The sequence below is a fragment of the Rhinopithecus bieti genome, unplaced genomic scaffold (genome assembly GCF_001698545.2).
Source record: "Rhinopithecus bieti isolate Rb0 unplaced genomic scaffold, ASM169854v2 scaffold_22436, whole genome shotgun sequence".
Lineage (NCBI taxonomy): Eukaryota > Metazoa > Chordata > Mammalia > Primates > Cercopithecidae > Rhinopithecus > Rhinopithecus bieti.
Window position 1 is genome coordinate 173,651 of NW_016810644.1, and position 16,508 is coordinate 190,158.

Sequence of the window (16,508 nt, forward strand, 5' to 3'; positions counted from 1 at the left end):
GTGTCTGTGTGTGCATGTGTGTGTGTGTGCGCGTGTCTGTGTGTGTGTCTGTGTGTGTGTCTGTGTGTGTGTCTGTGTGTGTCTGTGTGTGTCTGTGTATGTGTGTCTGTGTGTGTCTGTGTGTGCATGTGTGTGTGTGTGTGCGTGTCTGTGCGCGTGTCTGTGTGTGTGTCTGTGTGTGTGTCTGTGTGTGTCTGTGGTGTGTCTGTGTGTGGTGGGTGTGTGTGTGTTTGTGCGTGTGTCTGTGTGTCTGTGTCTGTGTGGGGTGTGTGGGGTGTGTGGTGTGTGTGTGTCTCTGTGTGTGTGTCTCTGTGTGTGTGTCTCTGTGTGTGTGTCTCTGTGTGTGTCTCTGTGTGTCTCTGTGTGTGTCTGTGTGTGGGGGGGGGTGTCTGTGTGGGTGTGTCTGTGTGGATGTGTCTGTGTGTGTATGTGTCTGTGTGTCTGTGTGTAGGCGATACCACTCAGTACAGTGGGGAGGAGCAGCTCCTGGGTCCGAGAGCTCCAAAGGGCAGGACACCTTGCAGTCATCTTGACCCTGAGGACTTACCTATTGCTGGCAGATGCTGGGAGCAGTTCTGTGAGGTATGCAAAGCAGGCAGGCTGTACATGACTAAAAATCTGCTTATTTGGGCTGTGTTTGAAACAATTGGATGTATAAAAAAAGTTTGAAGCCAGTGGGCTTTATGCGCTAACAGGTTTCAGCCTACAGTAAAAAAATAACCTAGGGACTGTCTTTGGCTCATTTATATAGTAACGAGACAGAACAGAATACATCATAACTTAGATTTCTTTTCAGCAGCATACAAGACCACAAACAGCCTATTTGCTTATTATAACAGTTGCCTCTTCATTAGGAGTCCTTATCTGTATCAATGACATACCTCCAAGGAGTATAGTCATTGTAAATACAGCCGATTGCTATACAGATTATTCTAGCATAGAGCAGTTTCATATACAACAGCCTATCTTGTAACAGACCATAAGCATAGATTTCCAATCTGCACAGGGGTGACAATTTCAAAAGAAACACCCTCCAAAGTTTCTATATGATACTCAATTTTCAACCTATATGCTATTTGCTAATCAGGGATAACTTTTACCATAAGAATGTTGCCTTCTAACACAACTGATATTCTTCCTTAACAGAACCTAGAAATTTACCAAGATCGATTGACAAGGCCATTGACCCAGACAGAAAGAGTTCAGACCTATCATTGATGGTCTATCAGAAAGGAGCTTCTATCACACCACAGGAATTTTCTAGGATGTCAGCTTTGGATGAATTGGCATTACCATGTGGTTTGACTGTCTGATTCCACATCTGTTTTTTAGATCTCCTATTTCTGGCGACTCAAAACCCCTTCTCTCTGAAGTCTGCCTTCCCTGGAGAACCAAGATGGCGGAATCGAATTCTACTGACTTCGACCTGCTGTGGTATCTGGAGAATCTCAGTGACAAGGAATTTCAGAGTTTTAAGAAGTATCTGGCACGCAAGATTCTGGATTTCAAACTGCCACAGGTTCCGCTGATTAATTTAAGGGCGACAAAAGAAGAACTGGCTAACTTGTTGCCAATCTCTTATGAGGGACAGTATATATGGAATATGCTATACAGCATATTTCTAATGATGCGTAAGGAAGATCATTGTATGAAGATCATTGGCAGACGAAATCGTGAGTGGGGTCATAAGAAGGGTGGGTAGAAATCGGGGCACTTCACAGGAAGCTGGGTGTTGGGCCTTTTTTTTTTTTTAATAGGTTTTTGGGAAACAGGTGGTATTGGATTACATGAGTAAGTTCTTTAGTGGTGATTTCTAAAATTTTGGTGTCCCCACCACCCGAGCAGTGCACACTGTCCCCAGTGTGTAGTCTTTTATCCCTCACCTCCCTCTCACACGTCCCTCTGAGTCCCTGCAGTCCAGTGTATCATTCTTACGCCTTTGCATCCTCATAGCTTAGCTCCCACTTACGAGAACATACAATGTTTGGTTTTCCATTCCTGAGTTACTTCACTTAGAATAATGGTCTCCAATCCCATCCAGGTTACTGCAAATGCCATTATTTCATTTCTTTTTATGACTGAGTAGTGTGTGTGTGTGTGTGTGTGTGTGTGTGTGTGTGTTCACAATTTCTTTATCCACTTGTTGACTGATGGACATTTGGGCTGGTTCCATACATTTGCAATCGCAAATTGTGCCACTATAAACGTGTGTGCACATGTCTTTCTTGTATAATGACTTATTTTCCTCTGGGTAGATACCCAGTAGTAGGATTACTGGATCAAATGGTTAGTTTTCCTTTTAGTTCTTTAAGGAATATCTACACTGGTTTTCATAGCAGTTTACATTCCCACCAGCAGTGTAAAAGTGTTCCCTTTTACCACATCCACACCAACATCTATCTTTTTAATTGTTTTTTATCATGGCCATTCTTGCAGGAGTAAGGCGGGACTGCATTGTGGTTTTGATTTGCATTTCCCTGATCATTAGTGATGTTGAGCATTTTTTTCATATTAATTTTTCAAGGACTATCAGATACTGGCCATTTGTGTATCTTCTTTTGAGAAGCATCTATTCTTGTCCTTAGTCTACTTGCTGATGGAATTGTTTAGCTTGGTGGTTTTGATACGTGACTTTTCCAGCCCAAAGAACCTGTCTTCAGAACTGGAAGTCACGTGGGGACCAGGGATGGATTGGATGAGGGTCGTGTTCTATCTTGTGGCTTTCTGATTCTACCTTTATTTTCTATTATGCTAACCAGCTTATATGAAAGTAGCCAGCCAAAGGATTAGACTCAAGGTACTTAAGCTAGAGCAGATTTCCCAGCATGGAGCTCTGTCCTAGAACCATAAGATCTAGCTGTAGAAACGTAGGGGGCTCTGTGTAAAGATCATGGAGAGTTAGCACCCTGGGTACCCTCCTACCATAAGATCCAGCTACAGAAAAGTAGGGGGCTCTGTGGAAAGATCATGGAGAGTTAACACCCCGGGTACCCTCCTATCATAAGATCCAGCTACAGAAATGCAGGGGGCTCTGTGTAAAGATCAAGGAGGGTTAACACCCCAGGTACCCTCCTATCATAAATCCAGCTTACAGAATGCAGGGAGGCTTGTGAAAGATCATGGGAGGTTAGACCCCCGGGTACCCCTCTATTCATAAAGATCCAGCTACAGAAATGCAGGGGGGCTCTGTGTAAAGATCAAGGAAGGGTTAACACCCCGGGCACCCTCCTAATCATAAGATCCAGCTACAGAAATGCATGGGGCCTGTGTAAAGGATCATGGGAGAGTAGTACTTTTGGAGGTTGAGGCAGGTGAGTTACCTGAAGTCAGGAGTTCGAGCCAGCCTAACCAACATGGGTGAAACCCCTGTCTCTACTAAAAATACAAAAATTCAGCGGGCGTGGTGGCACACACCTGTAATCCCAGCTACTCGGGAGACTGAGGCAGGAGAATTGCTGGAACCTGGAACCTGGGAGGTGGAGGTTGCAGTGAGCTGAGATCACACTATTGCACTCCAGCCTGGGCGACAGAGCAAGATTCCATCTCAAAAAACAAAAACAAAACAAAACAAAAAAAAAACAGGCTCTCTGTTGCCCATGCTGGAGTGCAGTGGTGCAATCATAGCTCACTGTAGCCTTGACTCCTGGGCTTGAGCAATCTTCCTGCCTCAGCCTCCCGAGTAGCTGGGATGACAGGTACACACCACCAGGCCTGGACATAACTGACTTTAAATACCAGGCTTTTTTGTCTTGTCATGTCTTTTCTACCCATTTTATTTATGTATCTATTTATATTTATATCTTAATATATATTTCTATATGTTTATATAAATACATATATATGTTTATATAAATACATATACATATGTTTATATAAATATACATATATACATATATGTTTATAGTTATATGTTTATATATTTTTATATGTATATAAATGTATATGTATACATTTGTATGTAAAAAATATATATATTTATGTGCATATTTATACACATATATATTTATATGATATATCATATATAATATATACACACATAAATATATATAATTTTTTATGAGTCTCGCTCTGTCGCCCAGGCTGGAGTACAGTGTCCTAATCTCAGTTCACCGCAACGTCTACCTCCTGGGTTCAAGCAATTCTCCTGCCTCAGCCTCCCGAGTAGCTGGGATTACAGGCACCCACCACCACACCCAGCTAACTTTTTGTATTTCTAATAGAGATGGGGTTTCACCATGTTGACCAGACGGGTCTCGAACTCCTGACCCCATGAGCCACTCTGCCTGGGCCTATCCATTGTATATCCTCTAGCCATCTAGAAAGACTCATAGGAACTAGCCAGGCAGGTACTGAAAATGTACAAAGTGGCTGCCCAGCTCTAGGTAAAATATATGTTCAGGTTTACTACTGTCCCTTAATTGGTCATATGGAGAAAAAGATTTCAGGTTGTCTCCAGTCATAGCCTAAAACAAATGATTGAACATCTACTAAACTGCTGTTGATATTTGAAAATGGTACTGAGGCCCCAGGACTACCAGCCTTTCTGATGTGATGAGAAACCAGAGATCTGGAGTGTCTGCCTCTTTTTAACATTTAATAGTTGGCAGCGATTCCAAATTAAAAAATGGCTTGAAATTTAAGTAAAACCATCTCGTGGACTAGGTCCAGGTTTGGTCCCAGATTTAAACCTCCAGCACAAAATGAGAGGATACAGAGTCTGAGGCAGAATACAGTGAGCAGTAGGGAAATTTGGCTAGCATGCTTCACTTACCCACCTTATTTGAAAGCTGAAAACTGCTTTTTCACATCTTCTCCCATATAAATTTACAACCAGAAAAAATATATTACATAGCATACAGTATTCAAAAAGTACAAAAAAAGAAACTAAAGTCACCTGGAATCCCACAACCTTGAGCTATACCTAACATTAATAGCTATCTCCTTCAGGAACTTTCTAGTCACAGATACAAATGTGTAAAAATAGTCAGGCCAGGTGCAGTGATTCACGCTTGTACTTTGGGAGGCCGAGGCAGGTGGATTGCTTGAGGCTGGGAGTTTGAGACCAGCCTTGCCAACATGGCGAGACCCTGTCTCTACAAATAAAATTTAAAAATAGCCAGGTGTGGCATGTGCCTGTAATCCCAGCTAGTTGGGAGGCTGAAGTGGGACAACTGCTTGAACCCGGGAGGCAGAGGCTGTGGTGAGATATGATTGCACCATTGCACTCTAGCCTGGATGACAAAGCGAGACCCTGTATCCAAAAAAAAAAAAAAAAAAGTCACACTCTCTACTATACTTAGGCCCATTTTGATTTATCAAATTTTCACCTAAGCATTTTGGATAAGGTTAAAACATCTTAAGCCATCCCTATTGTGGGGCTCCTGCTGACAGAGTAAGGATTTATCAGTTTTCATGGGTATCTGTCCAAGGTTTTTACAAGTGAGTTATATCAGCATATCTAGATAGGAGAACAATTGGAATGGAAGAAGTAATCTATAATGGATAAAGAAGTGATACTGAGGCCGGGCGCGGTGGCTCACGCCTGTCATCCCAGCACTTTGGGAGGCCGAGGCGGGTGGATCACAAGGTTAGGAGATAGAGACCATCCTGGCTAACACGGTGACACCCCTTCTCTACTAAAAATACAATAAATTAGCCAGGCGTGGTGGCGGGTGTCTGTAGCTCCAGTTACTTGGGAGGCTGAGGCAGGAGAATTGCTTGATCCCAGGAGGCAGAGTTTGCAGTGAGCCAAGATCATGCCACAGCACTCCAGGCTGGGCGACAGAGTAAGACTCCATCTCAAAAAAAAAAAAAAAAAAGGATACTGAAACAGAGGTATGATCTATAAAAACCTTCACATGGTAAGTCCTTTTAGATAACCTGGTGCTTGTTGTTGTTGTTGTTGTTGTTGTTGTTGTTACTGTTTTTTGCTTCAATGAGTCTGGGGACTCATTGAAGTCAGGTGTCTTCTCGGATGAAGAGTCAGCTGTTGAACTCTACAATTTGCTCAGGTTGATACACTCCATTTTCCTGAGGGTGAGGCCATAAGCCCCATGTAGTGTGGATGGTGACAGGCCAGTGCCTCAAATGACACTTTCTATTACCTGCTTCCTGGGTAGGGTCAGTGGTGGGAAAAGGAGAGAACCCAAGAACCTCTCTGCCTGATGCTGCTCAGACACTCTCTTGGTTAAGAGCACAGACACATGAGTTGCCTATACTGGCATTCGAACCCCAGCTGTGTTTAACAGGTATGGAGCCTTGGCAAAGCTGCTTTTTATATGCCTTCTAATGTAAAGCACTACAGGCTCAGTATTTTAATAAGTCAAGAAACAAGGATTCATTAAACTGGTCATTCCAACAAGTAGCAGTTATGTACAATGAACAAGTCCAGAGATCTAATGTAAGACATGAGGACAGTAGTTAATAAAATCGTATTAGGGATTTCTGTTAAATAAGTATCCTTTAGCAGTTCTTGTCACACACAAAAGTAACTGCGATAATGCTAATTTGCTTCACCCACTACAGTAACTGTTTTACCATCTATACGTATCCCACTACAGTAACTGTTTTACCATTTATACATACCCCATAACACCATGTTATAAACCTCAAATACCTACGACAAATCTTTTTAAAAGATCATTTCAAACCACACCTTCAAAATATAACTAGAATTAATATTTAACTAGACTCCTAAACATCAACTAGGTTATTAGTAGTAGCAGGTTGACAATGTGACTTTTTTTTTTTTTTTTTTGAGACAGTCTCGCTCTGTCACCCAGGCTGAAGTGCAGTGGCGCAATCTCAGCTCACTGCAAGCTCCGCCTCCCGGGTTCACGCCATTCTCCTGCCTCAGCCTCCTGAGTAGCTGGGACTACAGGCGCTCGCCACCACTCCCAGCTAATTTTTTTGTACTTTTAGTAGAGATGGGGTTTCACCATATTAGCCAGGATGGTCTCCTTTTTTAAAACACTTGTCACCCATATTTATATACTCTATAAGGATTTTTTTTCTGTAACCTGAATTTGATCTTTCTGTCTATATTCTCTATTTTGAGGCCATACAATTTTCTTGGACCTTTTCCTTCCATACCTACATGCTTCTGGCTTTATTGAGATGTAATTGGCAAATAAAAATTACATACACTTGAGTTGTGCAACTTGATGTTTTGATATATACTGTAAAATAACGATCCATGGGGATTCTTGCTCACCCACCATCTCCCTGTGGTCGGGGGCCTTCCTGGGCTGTGTGCCAGTCCTGGGCTGGTGGCTGTCCTGTCTCATTCTTCTGTTCTCCATGGGTTGTGTGGCTTCCTTGATGAATCTCATGTGTCCTAGATAATCCAGTAGAACAGTTGGTATTGCCACTCTATTCTCTCTCCGTGAGAGCGGTACACGCTACCAGCTTCTGGTCCACCATCTTCTCTAACCATGCCTCACTTTATATTTTAGATATTTTAAAAATTAAGTACCTCGACGTGGTGGTAAACTTGTTTTCCTTCCTTGAGTGTTTTCTTCCAGAATTCGTAACTTTTTACTTTTATGTTGCACGGTTATCCTGTCATTCACTTCTCTTTTCTTATCTAGCTCAAGCTTATCAAGGACAACTGTGTCCAAAATGTACAGCATGTCCTGGTAGAGTGTAAAGTAGTAGTCCCCCACCTTTGTGGCACCAGTTTCAAGGAAGACAATTTTTCCATGGACCAGAATGGGTGGGGTAGATGGTTTGGGGATAATTCAAATGTATTACATTTATCATATACTTCTATTACATTGTAATATACAATGAAATAATTCTACATCTCACCATGATGTAGAATCACTGGGAGCCATAAGCTCATTTCCCTGCAACTAGACAGTCCCATGTGGGGGTGATGGGAGACAGTGACAGATCATCAGGCATTAGATTCTCATAAGGGGAGTGCAACCTAGATCCCTCCTATGTGCAGTTCACAATCGGGTTCACTCTTCTGTGAGAATCTAATGCTCTCGCTGATCTAACAGGAGGCAGAGCCCAGGTGGTAATGTGAGCAATAGGGAGCAGCTGTAAATACAGAGGAGGGCTCAGTCACCCACCACTCACCATCGGCTGTGGGGCCCAGTTCCTAACAGGCCACAGGCTGATACCAGTCTGGCGTAAAGTCTCCTGAACATGCTTCCTAGGCCACATTGTAATCTCTTGTTACCCTTTACATTTTTACCACTATCTGCTGAGGGTGTCAATGGCAGGGGGAAGTGAACCAGAGTTTGAGAGATGTCTTTCCTAGAGACCATGGCTGTCTCCTCCATGGAGACCCTTTAAATGTCAATAGCAGGGCTGAGTCCACTCAGTGAGTTTCTCAATTCCATGGACATTGCAATGCCCTTCCCCTCCTGTTCTGCCCAGTGCCCTGAGAAAATAGAAATCCTTCCTGCTTCTCTTGATGATCTTATTCTCAAGACTGTTGTGCTGTCACTTCCTCATGAGGTACATGTTCACCTGCTCTGTTTACTACTCTTCAAATTGCAGATATTTAAGAGAATGTCAGATGTGGTTTCTTTTCTTCACTTTCTTCACCCAGTACCTCTTCTGGGGTGGCTTCACATATCGCAGTAGTAAATACAAAAGGTCTTAGTACTTACATAGATTGCTCCCAGTGGAAAAACAACTCAAATGGAGCCTTGGATGTGGGACAGGGAATTGGTAGATGCCTGATGGGCCTCGAAGTTTTAAATGGGGAAAGAAACTACAAGTCAAGTAATTAAAGGGTAGAGGAAACTACGGGTCAAGAAACTACTTCACCTATAGTTTCTTTCCTCTGCTTTTTAGAATTTTTTTTCTCCTAGAGTATAGTGGTACAATCTTGGCTCACTGCAACCTCCGCCTCCTGGGTTCAAGTGATTCTCCTGTCTCAGCCTCCTGAGTAGCTGGGATTACAGGTGCCTGCCACCATGCTGGGCTAATTTTTCTATTTTCAGTATAGACGGAGTTTCACCATGTTGGCCAGGCTGGTCTCAAACTCGTGACCTCAGGGATCCACCCGCCTTGGCCTCCCAAAGTGCTGGGATTACAGGTGTGAGCCACTGCGCCTGGCCATCCTCTACCATTTTAATAAGTTTTCAACGTGCCTTTGACCTTCAGTGGACTTGATCAGGTGGGAACCTTAACAGGTGAAAAGTTTAGCAAGGTTGTTCCCCGAAGTAACAGTAGAAAATGCACATTTATGAACTAGAAGATAAGGAGATTTTGGGAGAGAATAAAGATGCAGCCTGGTGGTGGTGGTTTTGTTCATCATAAAAAGTGACGAGGGAGGAATGGACTGAAGAATAAACTTAAGGTTTTGAACTAAGTTTGTAGAAAATACAAAGGTCCTTGACAGGCTTCTCTGACCACAAAGCATTCTCAGGAAAGCGCTTCAGGGTCATCGGGTAGTTCTATTTTTAATTTTTTGAGGAACCTCCACATCATTTTTCGTAATGACTCCTCTGATTGACAGTGCCTCACACACCGTGCACAAGGCTTCCCTTTTCTCCACATCTTCACTCACACTTACCTTTTGTCTTCTTGATAATATCCATGCTAACAGGTGTGAAGGGAATATTTCATCGTGATTTTTATTTGCATTTCTGATTCGTGATGTTGAATACCTTCTCATCTCCTCTCCTTTTGGGACTGTAATTACGTGTATTTTATACTCACTCTTTGATACTGTATCACAGTTCCCTGATGGTCTGATTGGTTTTGTGATTGTTTTTCCGCTGTGGTTGTCAGGTCAGTTCTATTGATCTGTGCTGGTGCCCCTCATCGTTTCTTCTGTGTGTGCCATCTGCCATTCAACCATTCCAGTGAATTCTTTGTTTTGCAGAGTGTATATTTTAAGTTACAGAGCATCCATCTGATTCTTATACTCTATGTACATAATATATGGGGATATATATGTAATATATTATGAAACTTATAAAATTATTACCTCCTAATTCCAAAAGCTGGGTTATATGTACGTATGCTTCTATTCAGTTTTTATTTTACTTTTGACAAATAGTTATGCATAATTATAAGGGACAATGTGATGTTTAGATATGCTTCCATTGCGGAATGTTGACATGAAGCTAACAAATCTATTGTCTCACATACTTATTCTCGTGTGTGTGTGTGTGTGTGTGTGTGTGTGTGTGTAACTGGAAAGCTTCTGAATGGCAAAGGAAATGAGTGAAAAGACCCCTGGACTAGGAGAATATATATTTGTAAACTATGTATGATACGGAACTAATATCCAAAATATATAAGGAACTCAATAACAGGAAAACAGATAACCCAATCAGTAAATTGGCCCAAAAAAAAAAAAAAAAAAAAAAAAAACCACCTAAATAGACATCTTCCAAAGATTTTTTTCTTGATTATAAATCATGGTTTATAATTACGAACAATATTCACCATCATCATCATGGTTTTCTGCTTTGAATCTGTTTTTTATTGTATACTGAACATCGTATATAAAAACAGTAAGGAGAAAGTCCTGTGTCTGCCAGGCTGTTGGGATGTGATGAATCAGAACTGGGCAGCCCTGGTAGTCTTGAGGGTGGGATCAGGTCCGTTTATCCATCAGGCTCATCTCCACGGCGGGGAGCTAGTGTGTCACATTCCAGTACATTCGAGTCCACCACACCAGCCCTGCTGCAGCTGTTAATCGCTGGCTTTTATTTATCCCATTAAAGTTCTTCCAGGCTGCCAGGCTCCCTCTTCTGCCTGCCCTTACCCAGGGATAAAAACATTTTCAGTTATCTGTTCACTGAGGAAGAAGTCATCTTCTTCTAGGAATTCACTTATTTGGATCATTTCTGTATCATACCTCTATGATAGCTTTATACTTATGTCTTAACATTTTTGTTTTTGCAGTGGGAGTGTAATCTTGTGTGTTCTCAAGAAATAAGACTCCCTTTATGATACATTTTAACTTTATTCCATATATCACTTCGTTTATCTTAAGTAGTTCATTAAATGATCTGGATTTAAGTAATAATATGCGTAAACAAGAAAATAGAAGGAAAGATGAATGTGTAACTCATGACTGACAGGCCAAGATGTAATAGGTAGATACTTTGAGCTGAATACATACCAGGAAACAGTCCCTGAACTCGAGTTATTGCCTCAAAGGAAAAACTGGCTGTGAAATGAAACATTATAATTGAAGGCTACATAAAATGCTAGGGAACCCCCAAAAAGGAAAGAAATATGTCCTTGATGCCAACATACGAGAGGGAAGCCCTTGCAGGATAAAGAGCAATGCTCAAACTGATCTGTCAACTCCATTGTATGGGTTGAATAGGTTTTATTCAACCCTTTTGCTTTAAAGCAACATGGGCTAGGTGCAGTGGCTCATGCCTGTAATCCCAGCACATTGGGAGGCCGAGGCAGGTGGATCACCTGAGGCTAGGAGTTCGAGACCAGCCTGGCTAACATGGCGAAACCCTCTCTCTACTAAAAATACAAAAAATTAGCCAGGCGTGGTGGTGCATGCCTGTAATCCTAGCTACCCGGGAGGCTGAGGCAGGAGAATCGCTTGAACTCAGGAGGTGGAGGCTGCAGTGAGCCCAGATCGTGCCACTGCACTTCAACCTGGGCAATAAGAGCAAAACTCCATCTCAAAAACAAATCAACATGATAGTAAATATCTTTGTACCTATATCTTTGTGATATAGTAAGTAAAAAATTTCTACTACACTTTTCCTGTAAACATGAAAAGAAGCTAAAACTGTTGTTACATCTTGAACTTCTATCTTTGTTCTATTTTCTGCCCCATACTCGCTGGATTAGGTAATCAGGAGGCATGCAAGGCTCTCATGAGGAGAAAAGTCACCCTGCAATGGGAAAATCACACTTTTGGAGAATTTCATTATAAATTTTTTTGTAACGTTGCATCAGATGTGTTCTACGTCCTTCAATTAGCCTATGATTCTACTAGCTGTTATTCAGCCAACGATCTCAATGTGTTCCTGATGGGAGATAGAGCATCTGGAAAAACTATGACTATAAACCTGGCTGTGATGAAGTGGATCAACGGCGAGATGTGGCAGAACATGATCTCGTACGTCGTTCACCTCACTTCTCACGAAATAAACCAGATGACCGACAGCAGCTTGGCTGAGCTGATCGCCAAGGACTGGCCTGACGGCCAGGCTCCCATTGCAGACATCCTGTCTGATCCCAAGAAACTCCTTTTCATCCTCGAGGACGTGGACAACCTAAGGTTCGAGTTAAATGTCAATGAACATGCTTTGTGTAGTAACAGCACCCAGAAAGTTCCAATTCCAATTCTCCTGGTCAGTTTGCTGAAGAGACAAATGGCTCCAGGTTGCTGGTTCCTCATCTCCTCAAGGCCCACGAGGGAGGAAAACATCAAAGTGTTCTTGAAAACCACAGATTGCTACGTGACCTTGCAGTTGTCAAATGAGAAGAGGGAGCTATATTTTCACTCTTTCTTTAACGACCGCCAGAGAGCGTCGACAGCCCTCATGCTTGTACATGACAATGAAATACTCACGAGTCTGTGCCGAGTCGCCATCCTATGCTGGATCACATGTACTGTCCTGAATCGGCAGATGGACAAGGGGCATGACCCCCAACACTGCTGTGAAACACCCACTGATCTACATGCCCACTTTCTTGCTGATGCGTTGACCTCAGAGGCTAGACTCACTGCCAATCAGTATCACCTAGGTCTCCTAAAACGTCTGTGTTTGCTGGCTGCAGGAGGACTGTTTCTGAGCACCCTCAATTTCAGTGGTGAAGACTTCAGATGTGTTGGGTTTACCGAGGCTGATGTCTCTGTGTTGCAGGCCGTGAATATTCTTTTGCCGAGCAGCACGCATAAAGACCGTTACAAGTTCATACACTTGAACGTCCAGGAGTTTTGTGCAGCCATTGCATTTCTGATGGCAGTACCCAACTGTCTGATCCCCTCGGGCAGCAGAGAGTACAAAGAGAAGAGAGAACAATACTGTGACTTTAATCAAGTGTTTACTTTCATTTTTGGTCTTCTAAATGAAAACAGGAGAAAGATTCTTGAGACAACCTTTGGCTACCAGTTACCCATGGTAGAGAGCTTCAGGAGGTACTCGGTGGAATACATGAAGCATTTGGGCCGAGACCAGGAAAAGTTGACGCACCATGGGTCTTTGTTTTACTGTCTCTTTGAGAATCAGGAAGAAGAATTTGTGAAGAAGGTTGTGAACCCTCTCAAGGAGGTTACCGTTTACCTTCAATCAAACAAGGATATGATGGTCTCATTATACTGTCTGGAGTACTGCTGTCACCTGAGGACATTTAAGTTGAGTGTTCAGCGCATCTTTGAATACAAAGAGCCACTTGTAAGGCCAACTGCTAGGTGAGTCTTTAAAAAAAAATCCTCTTTTCTGTCTCCTAAGACCTGCCCATAATTCTAGAGCTTGTCGACCAGAACAAGACAAACTCAGTGCCATGAAGAACTTCATTTCCAATCGCGCTTCTAATTAGACCAGTGACTTAAATCTCTCTGCTTCTGTTTAAACTCAAACTTTGAGTTAAGCCTCAGCACTGTTGACATTTTGGGCCAGCTATTCTTTGTGGGGGGGTCTATCTTGCGCATTGTAAGTGGTTTAGCAGTATCTCTGGTCTCTCCTGTGGCCAGTAGGGTCCCTTTTTCCCCACTTGTGACAGCAACAAAAATCTATATCACCAAATGTCGGCTGAGGGGCAGAATTGCCTCATTGCAAACCAGTGGTTTAACCTAATTTCTTCAGATCTGTTGTATAGATTAAACAGAAATAAACCTTGTATTGTTACATTATAGGAATGTTCATGATAGCACAAAACATGCAACATTGATTTTTAATATTGAAGTTTTAAAATATTCTTGTATTTAAAGGCCCTGCACTCAGATGTATCTTACCTGAATATGGAGTCACCAACTACTTTAGTGGATCTGAATGTTGTTTTTTCATGCTTGACCCTACTTTATTTCTTGCTGCCTGGTATTAAGTCTGGGTCAGACAACAGACACTCTCAAAAGATACGTGTTTTACAAATTGCTGGAGTTGAATCAATTCCATTGGAAAACTCAATTTTTCTTTTATGTAGTCAAATGAAGAGCCTTGTCTACTGGAGAGAGATCTGCTCTCTTTTTTGTACAATGGACACCCTCTGGGAGCTGCATCTTTTTGACAGTGACCTTAATGATATTTCAGAAAGGATTCTGTCTAAAGCCCTGGAGCATTCTAGCTGTAAACTTCGTACACTCAAGTAAGTACTATATCAACTTCTGCCTTAGAGGTACCCCCAGGAATAACAGTGATCTTTTTCTTTCTCTGGGAGAAGATAATATACAAAACACACTTTCAGGTCAGGCTCTTCGGGGCCTAGGCTCCTTCTGTACTTCTCAGCCATCTTTAGTGTGTCTATGATAAAGATGACCTTGGGCCACAATGGCATCTGAGGTCCCAGTCATCATGGCTGCCTTCAAGGCAGGAAACAACAGAAGAGAGAAGGAAAGGTTGATCTAGAAGCTTCAGGAGCTTCCTTGATGGAGCCTTTTCAAAACTCTTTCTTGTATCACTTCTGCTTGCATCTCATTGACCTGTTTACCTTGTCTTCACGCAGCTTCATATAACTACAAAGGTGGACTGGGAAAGTAGTCTCTTGCAATCAGGAAGAAATAGTAACAACTGGATTTATCCTAAGGAAGAAAGCAAAAATGGGTCAGGGTAGGAGTCTAGCAGTTTCTTTCCTAGGGAATGCATTAGAATCAGGTGAAAAACAGCTGTACTTGCCTAAACAGTCATTGGGAAAATGAGTATTTATCTGAGTTTATAATAGCTCTATAGGAAATGTCACTAAATTATTCAGTACACATCAACATATATGATCTTAGGATTCCGGAAGCCCAGGAGTTAGCTTTATTTTCATTCGAGAAGAATGCATACTTTGTTTGGGGTGCTTGTCTAAGCACTAGGATATATCGATGGGGAAAAAAGACAAATTTCCTTGCTTGCTATCTGATGAGACAGAATATAGGCTGACATAATAAGTACATGCATTTTAAAGTATTTTAGGGTAACGATGTTATGGGGGAAAGAATGGCAAGGTCAGGGTGCATAAATGGGTATTCAGGGGTATGGGAGGGTACAAGCCGTAGAAATAAGTTCCATAGAGAATGTGAGATTTGAGCAAGGGCTTGAATGAGGTGAAAGAATGAGCCAAATAAACTGTTGGTCATCCCCTGGGAGGGGTGGGGATCCATGAAACGAAGGCTTTGTGTTCAGAGACCTATGTGGTTAGACCAGTGTGAGGCAGGAAGGGTATGACGGAAATGGCTCACAAGTATGTATGGCATGATCACGGTGTTGTAAATCAGTGTCGGGACTGGGTTTTCTGGAGAGAGGTGAGGAGTTTTGAGAGGTTTTGAGCAGACACGCCATAATTTAGCTTGTATTTTAAGAAGCTCATTCTGGATACTATGTTTAAAAATGGCCAATCAGGGACCATAGGACAGAATCTGAAAGCTCAGAGGAGGCTCCTTTTCTTGGTGTTTGCCAGGTACGGATCAATGGTGCCTCTGAGGGTATGAATAGTAGAGGTTGGTGAGGTGCCAACTCCGGGGCGTATGTTGACAAAGGATAATTCCTTGATTAAATCTAGACTAGGAGATAGAAGAATGGCCCCAAGATCTTTGTTTTGGAAACTGCCACGTGAGAATTGCCGCTGAGATGGGAAATGATGGCGGGAGCAAGAATTTGAGGAAGGTCAGTCTAAAGTTGTCTGAGCTAAAGTTGCGATGTCTATTAGGTGTCCAAAGAGCAGTGTGGAATGTTTCTGAACTGAAGGTAAAATGTGAGTGTCATTCATAGATACATGTGTATGACACACATGTATATTTAAAGCCAAGGACTGAGTTCACCAAGGATAGGAATGTTGCTCAGGAAGCAAAACGATCCCAAGACTGTTGCCCGGAGTTCTCCAACATGAAGTGGTTGGGGAGAAAAGCAGAAACTAGCGAAGGCCTTTGAGGGAGTCATTAGGCTAGAAGGAAAAGTAAACGGTGTGTGGTATCCTCGGATCCCAGTGAGGCACGTTTACTAACGAAGGAAAGGTCAACTGTGTCAGATGGCGGTCCTTATTCAAGGAGACTGAAGACTGAGAATTGACCAATGACATTAGCAAGGTGGAAGTCATTGTTGGCCAACAACAGTTCTGGAAGGATAGTGAGAGCTGCAAAGCCTACTTGAAAATGGAGAGGAGAACTGAAGAATTTTAGGCTGGGTACAGTGACTTAACCCTGTAATCCCAGCACTTTGAAAGGCCGAGGCGGGTGGATCACGAGGTCAGGAGATCGAGACCATCCTGGCTAACACAGTGAAACCCCGTCTCTACTAAAAAATACACAAAACTAGCCAGGCGACGTGGCGGGCACCTGTAGTCCCAGCTACTCGGGAGGCTGAGGCAGGAGAATGGCGTGAACCCGGGAGGCGGAGCTTGCAGTGAGCTGAGATCCG

General features: G+C 42.6%; 1 protein-coding gene across 2 annotated transcripts in view; it reads left to right on the top strand.

Annotated features, from left to right (window-relative positions):
- NLRP11 (NLR family pyrin domain containing 11) overlaps positions 1 to 16,508 on the top strand; it is a 48,073-nt gene that overhangs the window by 11,017 nt on the left and 20,548 nt on the right. The window contains exons 2-4 of one of the 2 annotated variants that reach the window (XM_017892528.1): positions 1,333 to 1,673; positions 11,797 to 13,366; positions 14,098 to 14,259. In XM_017892528.1, the coding sequence (XP_017748017.1) occupies positions 1,397 to 1,673; positions 11,797 to 13,366; positions 14,098 to 14,259 (2,009 nt within the window). In that variant the 5' untranslated portion in view covers positions 1,333 to 1,396. The remainder of the gene's footprint in view (positions 1 to 1,332; positions 1,674 to 11,796; positions 13,367 to 14,097; positions 14,260 to 16,508) is intronic. The other variant, XM_017892529.1, reaches the window with a different exon arrangement.